The sequence below is a fragment of the Ranitomeya variabilis genome, chromosome 3 (genome assembly GCF_051348905.1).
Source record: "Ranitomeya variabilis isolate aRanVar5 chromosome 3, aRanVar5.hap1, whole genome shotgun sequence".
Lineage (NCBI taxonomy): Eukaryota > Metazoa > Chordata > Amphibia > Anura > Dendrobatidae > Ranitomeya > Ranitomeya variabilis.
Window position 1 is genome coordinate 527,002,694 of NC_135234.1, and position 14,021 is coordinate 527,016,714.

A 14,021-nucleotide genomic window follows, 5' to 3' on the forward strand; every position below is an offset into this window, starting at 1 on the left:
AATCTGCTGTAAATCCGCAGGTAAAACGCAGTGCCTTTTACTTGCAGATTTTTCAAAAGTCGTGCGGAAAAATCTCACACGAATCCGCTACGTGGGCACATACCCTTAGGGTTAGGGTTGGAATTAGGGCTAGGGTTGGAATTAGGGTTACGGGTGTGTTGGGGTTAGGGTTGTGGTTAGGGGTGTGTTGGGGTTAGGGTTGGGATTAGGGTTATGGCTACAGTTGGGATTAGGGTTAGGGGTGTGTTGGGGTTAGTGTTGAAGTTAGAAATGAGGGGTTTCCACTGTTTAGGCACATCAGGGGTCTCCAAACGCAACATGGCGCCACCATTGATTCCAGCCAATCTTGCATTCAAAAAGTCAAATGGTGCTCCCTCCCTTCCAAGCCCCGACGTGTGCCCAAACAGTGGTTTACCCCCACATTTGGGGTACCAGCGTACTCAGGACAAACTGGGCAACAACTGTTGGGGTCCAATTTCTCCTGTTACCCTTGCAAAAATAAAAAATTACTTGCTAAGACATAATTTTTGAGGAAAGAAGAATGATTTTTTATTTTCACGGCTCTGCGTTGTAAACTTCTGTGAAGCACTTGGGGGTTGAACGTGCTCACCACACATCTAGATAAGTTCCTTGGGGGGTCTAGTTTCCAAAATGGGGTCACTTGTGGGGTGTTTCTACTGTTTAGGCACATCAGGGGCTCTGCAAATGCAACGTGACGCCCGCAGACCATTCCATCAAAGTCTGCATTTCAAATGTCACTACTTCCCTTCCGAGCCCTGACGTGCGCCCAAACAGTGGTTTACCCCCACATATGGGGTATCACTGTACTCACAACAAACTGGGCAACAAACATTGGGGCCCAATTTCTCCTGTTACCCTTGTGAAAATAAAAAATTGCTTGCTAAAACATCTTTTTTGAGGAAAAAGATCTAAGTGGTGAAAAAAGAATTCAAAACTTTGCTTAAAAAAAAAAAATGCACCATTTTCCGATACCCGTAGCGTCTCCATTTTTCAGGATCTCGGGTCAGTTTTGTGCAGATACGTTCTTTTGATCGCCCGTTATTGCATTTTAATGCAATGTCATGGCGACCACAAAAACGTAATTCTGGTGTTTCGTATTTTTTTCTCGCTACGCTGTTTAGCAATCTGGTTAATGCTTTCTTTTTATTGATAGATCTGGCGATTCTGAACGCTGCAATACCAAATATGTGTATGTTTGGTTTTTTTGTTTGTTTTATTTTGGATGGGGCGAAAGGGGGGTGATTTAAACTTTATTTTTTTTAAAAACTTTTTTTTACTTTTGCCATGCTTCAATAGCCTCCATGGGAGGCTAGACGCTGGCATAGCCTGGTCGGCTCTGCTACATAGCAGCGATCATCAGATCGCTCCTATGTTGCTGAATTGCAGGCTTGCTATGAGCGCTGACCACAGGGTGGCGCTCACAGCAAGCCGGCATCAGTAACCATAGAGGTCTCAAGGAGACCTCTGGTTACTATGCCAACGCATCGCTGACCCCCGACCATGCGACGGGGGTCGGCAATGCGCGCATTTCCGGCCGCGCGGCCGGAAGCGGTAGTTAAATGCCGCTGTCAGAGTTTAACAGCGGCATTTAACTGGTTAATAGCGGCAGGTGGATCATGATTCCACCTGCCGCTATTGCGCGCACATGTCAGCTGTACAAACCAGTTGACATGTCGCGACTTTGATGTGGGCTCACTGCTGGAGCCCACATCAAAGGGGGAGACACGACATGTGCCGTACTAGTACGGGGCATGTCGTGAAGGGGTTAAAACTTCCTTAGTGGTGTTAAGTGGAGGAGTCATTATCACTAATTTTAATGCACTTGTGTGGAATATAGAGGTAATAGAAATCTATAGTTAAGTGTTTCTCTGCAGCATGCGTATTATACGTACACAGCTCTGCTACATATGTACATATTGATGCACATATACATGCACACAGCTCTGCTACACATACACATATAGATGCACACAGCTCTGCTACCTATGCACACAGCTATGTTACATATGCAGATATAGACACATTGTTATGGATTGACCTGGGTTGGAGTAGTGGTATTGCAAGCACCAGAGGCAGCACCGGCAGGTGGTAGTCAGGAATAGCCAGAGGTTGGAACACAGGAGCAGCAGTGTAGTAAAAGGATGAAGAGGTTGCGTAGTCAGGAATAGCCAGAGGTCAGTACACGGTAGCAGCAGTATAGTCTTGAGGATAAGCAGCAGCTGGAAAGAAAGATTGACTAAAGGCTGGGGCTCTATAAGGCCATGTGCACACGTTCAGTTTTTTTCGCTATAAAAACGTGATAAAAACGCGAAAAAAACGCTAACATATGCCTCCCATTATTTTCAGTGTATTCCGCATTTTTTGTGCAAATGCGATTTTTTTCGCGGAAAAAAAGGCTACATCGCGGAAAAAAAAGCAACATGTTCATTAAAATGCGGAATTGCAGGGGATTCCGCACACCTAGGAGTGCATTGATCTGCTTACTTCCCGCACGGGGCTGTGCACACCATGCGGAAGTAAGCAGATTATGTGCGGTTGGTACCCAGGGTGGAGGAGAGGAGACTCTCCTCCACGGACTGGGCACCATATAATTGGTCAAAAAAAAAAGAATTAAAATAAAAAAATAGTCATATACTCACCTTCGATGTCTTCCCGCCTCTCAGCTGCATGCTGCCGCTTCGGTTTCTATAGCTGGTGTGCGGTGAAGGACCTGCGATGACGTCACGGTCTTGTGATTGGTCGAGACCGGTCATGTGACTGCTCACGTGACCGCGACGTCATGGAAGGTCCTGAACCACACCGGCATTTATAGGAACGGACGCCTGCAGGTGAGTATAACCATTTTTTTAATTTTTTTTATTATTTTTAAACATTCTATCTTTTACTATAGATGCTGCATAGGCAGCATCTATAGTAAAAAGATGGTCACACTTGTCAAACGCTAAGTGTGACCAACCTGTCAGTCAGTTTTCCAAGCGATGCTACAGATCGCTTGGAAAACTTTAGCATTCTGCAAGCTAATTACGCTTGCAGAATGCTAAAAAAAACGCGAAAAAAACGCAAAAAAAAAATATGAGGATTTCTTGCAGAAAATTTCCGGTTTTCTTCAGGAAATTTCTGCAAGAAATCCGGACGTGTGCACATACCCTTATCCCGCAAAGAAGGAAGTGCAATGCCAGGTTTGAGTAGGGTGTTCAATCAGAAGATCACAGCGTGGAGCCAATCAGGAACAACACAGATACTAGTATCCTGGTTAGCAAAGAATTGTCCAGAGAGCAGAATAGCTCAGAGGGAAGAGTTGCCGCCGGGTGCACAAGAACTGCTGGGTTCGAGTCCTTACACACAGCTCTCCTACTTAAGCACATACAGACACACACAGCTCTGCTACATATGAACATATAGACACAAACAGCTCTGCTACATATGCACATATAGCTCGGCTACATTCACATATAAAACACACACAACTCTGTACTAGCACATTTATATACACACAAAAACTGTATATTAACACATCTTGCAATTCCTTCCAGGCAAGTTGCTGATCACATGACCTGAAAGGTCCTGGAGCTGGTTGCATGGAAGCCGCCATACAGGTCCTTGCAGCTTTCTCTCATGCTCTGCACCAATCAAATAGATCAGTATGGGGCAGGAAGAGAGAGGACAGTTGTCTCTGTGGTCAGGAAGGACGCTGCATCAGTGTTCTCCTCCATCACAGGAAGCTGCTTCCGAACTATAAGACATTTTAGCAAAAAATTTTCTTTCTAAGGCAGGGGTCACACTTGCGTGTGCTATGCAAGAAACTCGCACAAGTCTCTCACCTCAATACCCGGCACTGCCACTCGGGACTGGAGCATGTATTCCTATACAGCTGAATGCTCCGGTCCCGAGTGCCGGCGGCAGTGCCGTGTATTGAGGCGAGAGACTCGTGCAAGTTTCTCGCATTTCACACGCAAGTGTGACCCCGGCCTAAAAAAGTGTGTTTTACAGTACAAAAAATACGGTAATCCATTATTAAGACCCAATGGATTAAAAAAAACTCCAGAGTATATCTGCTTCAGTGGAATAAAAACAGATAAGAAAAAAATGAATGTTATTAGGATGCAACTAGAATGACACCTGAAGAGAGAAAAAAAAAGACCAAACTAAGAAACATTGCAATTCCAAGACATTCTCCTACTTGTCCCGACTGCAGAGTTTAACCTGCATTTTTAAAAATCAATTCTTATTCTTCATACACGTACATTTTTCAGGGATGGCCAAATTAATGTCGCTTACCACTGCAGGATCCTGATTACACATTTAGCACGGAAACACACTAGAACTTTATAAAGTAATCTTTTAAACCACATTAAATGTTAATAACTGAACAGAGTAAGCTGAAGCTGGAACGTATCTGTACAATAACTCACCTCTCCAGGGTAATCATTTACTATCCTAATCATTGCAAGAACAGCATGCTCCTTCTGCAGAAGGTCAAGATCTGGGGATGAAGAATCTGGCGCATCACCCAATCCATCCACCCCATGGTAGAAGCTGGCATGGACAGACTTTGACAGTAGTGGTTTAGTTGCCCCTCTGTACACAGGAATCTACAATACAGATATACACTCATCAAAATAACATAAAAATAATACAGACCTTGACAGCTGTTTTTGGAGCTTCCATAAAAATGAAAGGAGACAGTACAGTAGGTGTACCCACTTCTTCACTCCATGACAGCACAGACCAGAGGTCTATTTTACATCTATAAGAAATGTATGACATAACCTATCGAAATACCATAAATATCCCAGATGGGGTAACCTATTTAACCCCTTAATGATGTATGATGTACAGGATTGCAGATTCAAGTCCCCTAAGGAGACTAGCACATACAGTGAAAATAAAAATGTTTGAAATAATATGAAACAAAACAAAACAAAAAATATTTGGTATCACTGCTTTCGTAAAAGTCTGATCTATCAAAATATAAAATAAAGTAATCCAATCAGTGAAAGGCATAAAGAGAAAAAAAATCAAAACATCAGAATTGTGTTTTTTTAGCCGCTGTACCAACAAAATAATGTAATAGGAGGCGATTAAAACATCATATCTACACTATCATAATATCAATAGAAACATCAGTTTGGGGCGCAAGAGACATGCCCCCACATAACTCTATATAAAAAAAAACTGAAAACATTACAGCTCTCAGAAAGCTTGGAATCTCGGTAATCATACTGACCTGGAAAATTATATTCCAAGGTCGTTTTTACCATAACATGAAGGCTGCAAATGAAACAAATAAAAGACAATTGCAGAAATTGTACTATTTTTGCTATTTCAACACCCATGGATTTTGTTTCCTGCTTTCCAGTGCATCACATGATAAAGTGGATGGTGCCAAAAGTACAACTCGTCCAGCAAAAGACAAGCCCCCACGCGCCTCTGTCAATGGGAAAGTAGAAGCATTATGGCTCTTGGAATAAAAGGAGGAAAACAAAAAAGCAAAAAGAAAATGTCTGATTGATAAACAAAAATCAAAACAGATGATTTTCATGCACTTTCCATCTGTGTGCCATCGGTGTGTCATCCATACCTGATTTTTGTATCCATGTGACATCTGTATTTATAAATGAACAGTTTAAAATGTACATGATCAAACACAGTTTCCTAGGTTAAGAACTGCTAGGTAACCATAAATCATATGCAATGCAGATGATCCTTTTTTTGTGTGAAACCATTGACTGGAATGAAAGAGTCTCATATGAAACACGAGAGAGAATATTACAAGCCGTGATTTCATACATTAAGTACTGTCATCTGAAGATCCCTGTTGCAAAACACTGGTCAGTGTTCTGTCCATGTGATATCCGATTTTAACACAGACAAAACATGTTCGTATAATACGCTCATCAGAATGAGCCCTTGATTACTTTTCTTTTAACTATGAAGGCATCTATACCTCTTGCAGCTTTTAAAAAAGGGTCCGATGACTCCCTCAGTACACATAATATTGTGGGTTATAGTTAGTTTAGTGACAAAAAAACGTGTAATTGGTGGAGAAAAATTGAACTTGATGGACCCGAGTCTTTTTTCAACCTACGTAACTACCGTATATAAGAGGTTTGACCAGGAAATAGATACCAATGACCGATACTTAGAATAGTTTATGAAAGCACCACTCCAGTGTCTTTTATAGTGAAGTGCTAGAATGATACAACTATGCCAAGTTCCCTGCTCCTAGTCTCATACGTGAAATTCAGATCAAGGCCCTCATAGACTTACACTGAGAGCTTGTGACCATTAACTCTGACTTCCAGTCAGTCATAAGCTGCGGTCACAAGATGGCGGAGCAGGACCTGAACGGTGCCGAGAAGAGCAGATGACAGCAGCTGGGTCAGGGAACTCGGATTAGTTGCACCACTCCAGCACTGGAATAAAGAAAAAAAACACTGGAGTGGGGCTATAATATCAGATCGGTGGGGATCAGACACATGGCACTATACCCATTCACCTACTTTTAGGTCCTGAGCGGCTGTGGTACCACATTTCCATATACTGTATCAGGCCTTATCCAGAACCACGTTGCACGTACATGTTGTATCCATGTTTTTCACGGATTGAACACATACCCATTATAGTCTATGGGGCTGTTCATATGTCCATGATTTCTTATGGACTGCTAGTCCGTGAAAAACTCATTCACATGCCCATTTTATTCCGGTAGCACAGCTGAAGTCCCAATACAATTCTATGGGTCAGTGAAAAGCACGTACAGCACACAGATAGCATCAGTGTGCGGTCCAGAACACTGATGAAAAACTGATGACACACTGACCAAACACTGATCAAAAACACTCATGGCTCCGGTAGCAATTTTTGTGTATGTGAAAAACACAGATGTCTGAATGAGGCCTAACTGATGATCTTGGATACTGAAGCTCAGCTACTATTTACTTCAATGGAAGCAGCAACTAATTAAGCCCCCTGGACTTGCAAACAGCTGATCAGTGGATGGTGTCGGCGCCCGATGATCTATTGATGAGAAATCTTAAGGACTGTTTATCAATATCTAAGTCTTAGAGAGACCCTTTTTATAAAGTTGATTTCCTTGTCACATTTTGAAAATGAACCTCAGGGCAGAGAACGACAAGTCACCTGGAGTCTATTGCAAGTTTTTAGGACTCGTAAAACATTCTGGCAAACATTTTCTAAAGTAGTATTTCCGTGGCAGCACGTGATTCCCAGGATTTCAACATGAGGAGCTGCTAGCGCCAACATCAGAGCTTGAGCGTCATCTACACCACAGTCCACATCTACTAGTAGTAATTTCTTGGCCATCTTGGGATATCTGTAAAAAGAATAAAATATAGGTGTAATGGTTGCCATGACTATTAAGCCTCATGCACACCAGCTTATTATCAAACTGTGTACAGACTCAGAGTCACAAAACAAGTACATGATAATGTGCATAAAGAGGTTTTTAAAGAGCAGCCGTATTTTCAAGTACGGTAACTTTTCATCATATCTCATGCACACCTTGGGGATATTTTTGCATGTAAACTCACCAGAGGCGCACATATTTAAATGTACATCATGTACCAGGCACTGGCTGTATGAACCCAGCCATGTATTGTTGTCTCTGAAAAGCTGAGGCTGCCAGGGACCAAGGCCATGCTGTAGGCTAGTCAGAAAGGCGGTTCTCCAGCAGCTTCTCCCTGGATTGATAGGTCTCTGAGATCGTACAACCAGCGCCTGATACATGCTGCCCAATCCATCAGCTTTACTTTAAACAAAGTCCGTCCCCAAAAACTCAAGTTAAACTACTTATACAGTCATATATGGGACTCAGGCCTTGTAAAAATCACACCGTGACTGAAACGATATGCAACACCAGCCATATGACTGATTTTGGAGGCAATTTAGAAGGGATAAATAATTAAAGAGGTTGTCCTCTACTAATACAACCCCTTCTCATTCCCCACGCTTGGCACTGATAAAGTAAAAAACTCTTATACTCACCTCCCGAGCCGGCGCTGTTCCTGCAATGTCGGCACTCGCGGCCCCGGGGATCTCATGCGGTGCTGTGACACATGGTGCCTGGTGCCCAATCCGCACTGGCGTCACTCTCTCCGCCTTCTGTCAAACTGAACATGAAGAGGAAGTCAGGGATCAGCTGCAGACCGGACTTCCTCTACATGTTTAATTTGTCTGAAGGCGGGGACAGTGACGCCAGCGCTGATTGGGCGTTTGGGGGTCACGTGTCATACAACTGCATGAGAGTCCCAGGACCGCGAGTGCCGACATTGCAGGAACGGCGCTGGAGAGGTGCCAGCATGGGAGGGGAGTATAAACTTTTTTTTTTTATTATAGCGAGGCCAAGCGTTGGGAATGAGAAGTGAGAAGGGGTTGTCCTAGTAGTGGACAACCCCTTTAAGAAGCATCTGACAAGTGGCATGCACCTTCTCGCAGATTTCTGGCTTGGTAGAAGGAATCTCAAAAGGTCACCATGAGTTAGACAAGCTGTGGCCTCTGTCATGCCCCAGTCCTGCCTCAGCCTCACCCACCTGGGAAGAGCCTGGCAAAACTAGTGTGAAAATCCTAAAGTCACAACATTTTGGTGCAAATCCATTTCATCCGGTCTCTGTTCCTGGAGGAGCATGACTGTCTGTCCTGGGGCAAATCTGCATTATAAACCAAGAAATGCTAAGGAGCGGACATTCTAATGACTATTACATGTCTATTATATAAAGATATAGATCACACAGACAATCACCAGCATGGCAAAAGGACGAGGCTTCTAGCTGGGCACCAAGGTTCCCCATGTGCTGCAGATAAGGCTGCCTGCCGACCAGCAGATGCATGCAGTCACAGGACACGGTCGCCATTCTCCACTTACCTGCACTAGATGCTATCTGATTCTGCACTGACTCTGCTGCTGACTGCGGCAGGGACAACTTCTTCCCCACTCACCCAGGCTCCCGCCCACTGCTCTGATTCGTTCTCCTGCAATCCCTGAGCTGTCAATCAACAGCAACACGTGACGTTCACCAAAGCTCCAGCCACCCGCTGCCATCTCTGTGGGAAGAGGGCGGGACAATGCTGAGAGGAATAGTGTTCCCGGGGAACAGAGTGCCAGCAGTCCTCTCACCACCAGGCAAAGTGTAGGGAAGCTACATGTCCTCTGTGAGAGAACAGTGAAAATAAAACTTATAGGAAATGTCATCTGAGAGGAAAACATAAATTTGTGCTTAGAAATAAAAAGATGGAGTAAAGACAAGACAATGTTGCTGTTTTCTCTCTGCCCACCTCTCCTATATTATTTGACTTCTGAGTAAAAAAAAAACAAAAAACGATGCTGTAGAAAAGTGAAATAGTTCAGTTACTTTATGCAATTAAATGTGTGTTGTCACCCAGCTTTGCCAAAAGCAGATACAGCCCCTGGCCACCTGCATGCAGCAATGACGAGTGCACGATAACACACAAAGTGACCTTAGCGGGAACCTGTCATTTCCCAAAGTTAATCTGCAGGCTAATAGCGTTCTATGGCTGCCCGGCTGCTGCACTGCAAGTCCGGATACTGGGAGGAAATGAAGCTTATTCCTCCCAGCAGCCTCTGGCTTTCAGTTATTGAGGTGTTATGTAAGCGTGACCTGGCATTGACTGGCAGCTGGCTCAGCAGCGTAACAATGCAGAGCCGGCTGTCAGTCATTGTTCTGGTTACAGCCCTCACTCACGATGTACTGAGCAGCAGGGCCATCCCTAGGCACTTATGATTTAGGGCAGGGCCGGACTAGGACAAAATAAGCAGCCCTGCTACATAATCCAATAGCTCATCATAATGTACAAATTCATCTGTTTTGGAGGTGGAAATAACTCTTGGCCGCTGTGCAGCTGCACATGTTGCAACCAATGATATGTCCACCCCTGTATAACACCCATCAGCCCTAATCAGTGAATGTTGATTTTATGTTGTCATTCTGGAGTGCCCACTAGGGCCGTGGGGTACTCGGGACCGGGCCGCTTTTGTTCTTAAAGGGGTGGTCACGGGGGCAGTGGCCCGGTCTGTGGCCCTGGGCATCCAGTAAAAAGGGGTTTAATGAAAATGGGAATAAAGTCTAATGTAGTAGTGTTCGTGACGCCACCTGTGGTACTCGGCCAGGGATGGCCGACGCTGCTTAAAGGGGTCCACTGGGGATGATGGTATTGCAGCAGAGATGGTATAGTTCCCCACAGGTAGAACTTAGTCCCCAGGGCTCCCGGTGTAGTTGGTAAGGATGATAGATGATGAAGTGCAGGAAAGAATTAGAGGACACAAGGTTGCAGTCTCTTTACCTTTTGCTGATGCAGTTCAGGTACAGGTTGCAGACGGTCTTTGGAATCCAGGCTGTCTGGAAGCAATTTGGAATCCCCCTAGCCAGATGGGGTTGGAAGCCTTCCGTACTGCGCTGTGTTCTCAGTTCTCAGTCCCTTGCTGCCTCAGGCTTCGTACAAGGTCCTCTCTCTCTGTTCTTTAAGGTGGACACTACCCGCATGGCAGGCAACTCGAGCCTTTTTACCAGTGTCCCTTCTCGTGGTGACTCTGGGGGATGATCACATGCATAACGTCATATGTGGGGGGCAGATCTTAGGTTCCGGGCACATTTTAAAAGGAGATCATTTGGAGACTAAGCTGCGCTCAGCAGCGATACGCGTGGGGCCTCCCCACACCTTCTGGATCCCGGGATCATCTTCCTTTACTCCTGACTTCTGACAGCTGACAGCCCAGACTGCAGACTGGATGACCTGATCGGGTGATCTATACTTATACTCATACCTTGTGTTCTTTCTACCATTGTGCCACATACCCTGACCTCTGTGGGCACTTTTCTATAGCCTGGGTGATATTCTTGTTCCACCTGATCACCCTGCTTTATATTTATATATTTTTTTCCTTTGATTTAATTTACCTTTTGCTGGTATTGCCTCCCCTTTTTTTTTTTTTCCTATTATGGCCCCTTGATAGTCACAGGCTGTCTTCTATAGCAAGGCTACTCATTCATAGTGGGGGTATCTGGGGACGCCCAGACCCTCTGTGCTCTTTTATTTGTTTGTACTATTACATCTGTATTATTGAATTATTGAGTCACATTACATTTTTATAGGGCTTAGGGGGTTTTATTCCCCACTTTACAGGTCTTCCTTATATGCTGTCTAATTATTGATTTTCATATATAGGTATTTTTTGGTTGCCATTATTGTTGTGGTGTATAGCATATATATTACTATTTGTATTTTGGGCTGTCTTTCATGAGTATTCACCATGGGACTAGTGGTGTGGTTGTTATATTTTAATATGCTTTTATTCTAGTGTATGTGTCTCTGTTTTCAATAAACTTTTTGTATTTGTTGCTACTCAGCTTGTATTTTTCTGGGTGTGCGCTCCATTTGCGTGTCTGCTTTTCTTGGTTGCTCCATTATGTCCTTTTGGCCTTATGGCTTACTGAGGCCAAGGACATTTTTTCAGAAAAAGCATTTTCTCAAAAAAGTATACACCCACTTATACTGCAGCGTTTAAAGACTTGAGCAGGGTCTATAGGGAGCAGATAGTCTCCTGGTGGGAATTGCAGAGCCTGGAGAACTATATTAACCCCTTCACCCCCAAGGGTGGTTTGCACGTTAATGACCAGGCCAATTTTTAAAATTCTGACCACTGTCCCTTTATGAGGTTATAACTCTGGAACGCTTCAACGGATCACGGTGATTCTGACACTGTTTTCTCGTGACATATTGTACTTCATGATAGTGGTAAAATTTCTTTGATATTACCTGCGTTTATTTGTAAAAAAAAATGAAAATTTTGAAAATTTCGCAATTTTCCAAATTTGAATTTTTATGCAATTAAATCACAGTGATATGTCACACAAAATACTTAATAAGTAACATTTCCCACATGTCTACTTTACATCAGCACAATTTTGGAACCAAAATTTTTTTTTATTAGGGAGTTATAAGGGTTAAAAGTTGACCAGCAATTTCTCATTTTTACAACACCATTTTTTTTTAGGGACCACATCTCATTTGAAGTCATTTTGAGGGGTCTATATGATAGAAAATACCCAAGTATGACACCATTCTAAAAACTGCACCCCTCAAGGTGCTCAAAACCACATTCAAGAAGTTTATTACCCCTTCAGGTGTTTCACAGGAGTTTTTGGAATGTTTAAATAAAAATGAACATTTAACTTTTTTTCACACAAAATTTACTTCAGCTCCAATTTGTTTTATTTTACCAAGGATAACAGGAGAAAATGGACCCCAAAAGATGTTGTACAATTTGTCCTGAGTACGCTGATACCCCATATATGGGGGTAAACCACTGTTTGGGCGCATGGGAGAGCTCGGAAGGGAAGGAGCGCCGTTTGACTTTTCAATGCAAAATTGACAGGAATTGAGATGGGACGCCATGTTGCATATGGAGAGCCACTAATGTGCCTAAACATTGAAACCCCCCACAAGTGACACCATTTTGGAAAGTAGACCCCCTAAGGAACATATCTAGAGGTGTGGTGAGCACTTTGACCCACCAAGTGCTTCACAGAAGTTTATAATGCAGAGCCGTAAAAATAAAACAAAAATTTTTTCCCACAAAAATTATATTTTAGCCCCCAGTTTTGTATTTTCCCGAGGGTAACAGGAGAAATTGGACCCCAAAAGTTTTTGTCCAATTTGTCCTGAGTACGCTGATACCCCATATGTGGGGGGGAACCACTGTGTGGGCGCATGGGAGGGCTCGGAAGGGATGGAGCACCATTTGGAATGCAGACTTAGATGGAATAGTCTGGAGGCGTCACATTGCGTTTGCAGAGCCCCTAATGTACCTAAACAGGAAAAAAAAAACACAAGTGACACCATTTTGGAAAGTAGACCCCCTAAGGAACTCATCTAGATGTGGTGTGAGAGTTTTGAACTCTCAAGTGTTTCACTACAGTTTATAACACAGAGCCGTGAAAATAAAAAATACAAATTTTCCCCCAAAAAATATTTTTTAGCCCCCAGTTTTGTATTTTCCCAAGGGAAAGAGGAGAAATTGGACTCCAAAAGTTGTTGTCCAATTCGTCTTGAGTACGCTGATACCCCATATGGGGGGGAACCACCGTTTGGGCGCATGGGAGGGCTCAGAAGGGAAGGAGCGCCATTTGGAATGCAGACTTAGATGGAATGGTCTGCAGGCGTCACATTGAGTTTGCAGAGCCCCTAATGTACCTAATCAGTAAAACCCCCCCACAAGTGACACCATTTTGGAAAGTAGACCCCCTAAGGAACTCATCTAGATGTGTTGTGAGAGTTTTGAAATCTCAAGTGTTTCACTACAGTTTATAACGCAGAGCCGTGAAAATAAAAAATACAAATTTTCCCCAAAAAATTATTTTTTAGCCCCCAGTTTTGTATTTTCCCAAGGGTAACAGGAGAAATTGGACCCCAAAAGTTGTTGTCCAATTTGTCCTGAGTACGCTGATACCCCATATATTGGGGTAAACCCTGTTTGGGCGCACGGGAGAGCTCGGAAGGGAAGAAGCACTGTTTTACTTTTTCAACGCAGAATTGGCTGAAATTGAGATCGGATGCCATGTCGCGTTTGGAAAGCCCCTGATGTGCCTAAACAGTGGAAACCCCCCAATTATAACTGAAACCCTAATCCAAACACACCCCTAACCCTAATCCCAATGGTAACCCTAACCACACCTCTAACCCAGACACACCCCTAACCCTAATCCCAGCCCTATTCCCAACCGTAAATGTAATCCAAACCCTAACCCTAACTTTAGCCCCAACCCTAACCCTAACTTTAGCCCCAACCCTAACTGTAGCCTTAACCCTAGCCCCAACCCTAGCCCCAACCCTAACCCTAGCCCTAACCCTAGCCCTAACCCTAATAGGAAAATGGAAATAAATACATTTTTTAAATTTTTGAATTTTTCCCTAATTAAGCGGGTGATGAAGGGGGGTTTGATTTACTTTTATAGCGGGTTTTT

The 14,021-nt window shown here is 43.6% G+C and overlaps 1 protein-coding gene across 3 annotated transcripts in view; it reads right to left on the minus strand.

The window, feature by feature from the left end:
* LOC143816528 (nucleoside hydrolase-like) overlaps positions 1–10,457 on the minus strand; it is a 34,136-nt gene extending 23,679 nt beyond the window's left edge. For 2 of the 3 annotated variants that reach the window (XM_077297021.1, XM_077297023.1), the window contains exons 1-3: positions 8,906–9,000; positions 7,165–7,357; positions 4,434–4,613 (exon numbers count right to left, since the gene is read on the minus strand). In XM_077297021.1, the coding sequence (XP_077153136.1) occupies positions 4,434–4,613; positions 7,165–7,347 (363 nt within the window). In that variant the 5' untranslated portion in view covers positions 7,348–7,357; positions 8,906–9,000. Of the gene's footprint in view, positions 1–4,433; positions 4,614–7,164; positions 7,358–8,905; positions 9,001–10,341 lie in introns of those variants that run through there. The other variant, XM_077297024.1, reaches the window with a different exon arrangement.
* Between the last annotated feature and the right edge of the window lie 3,564 nt (positions 10,458–14,021).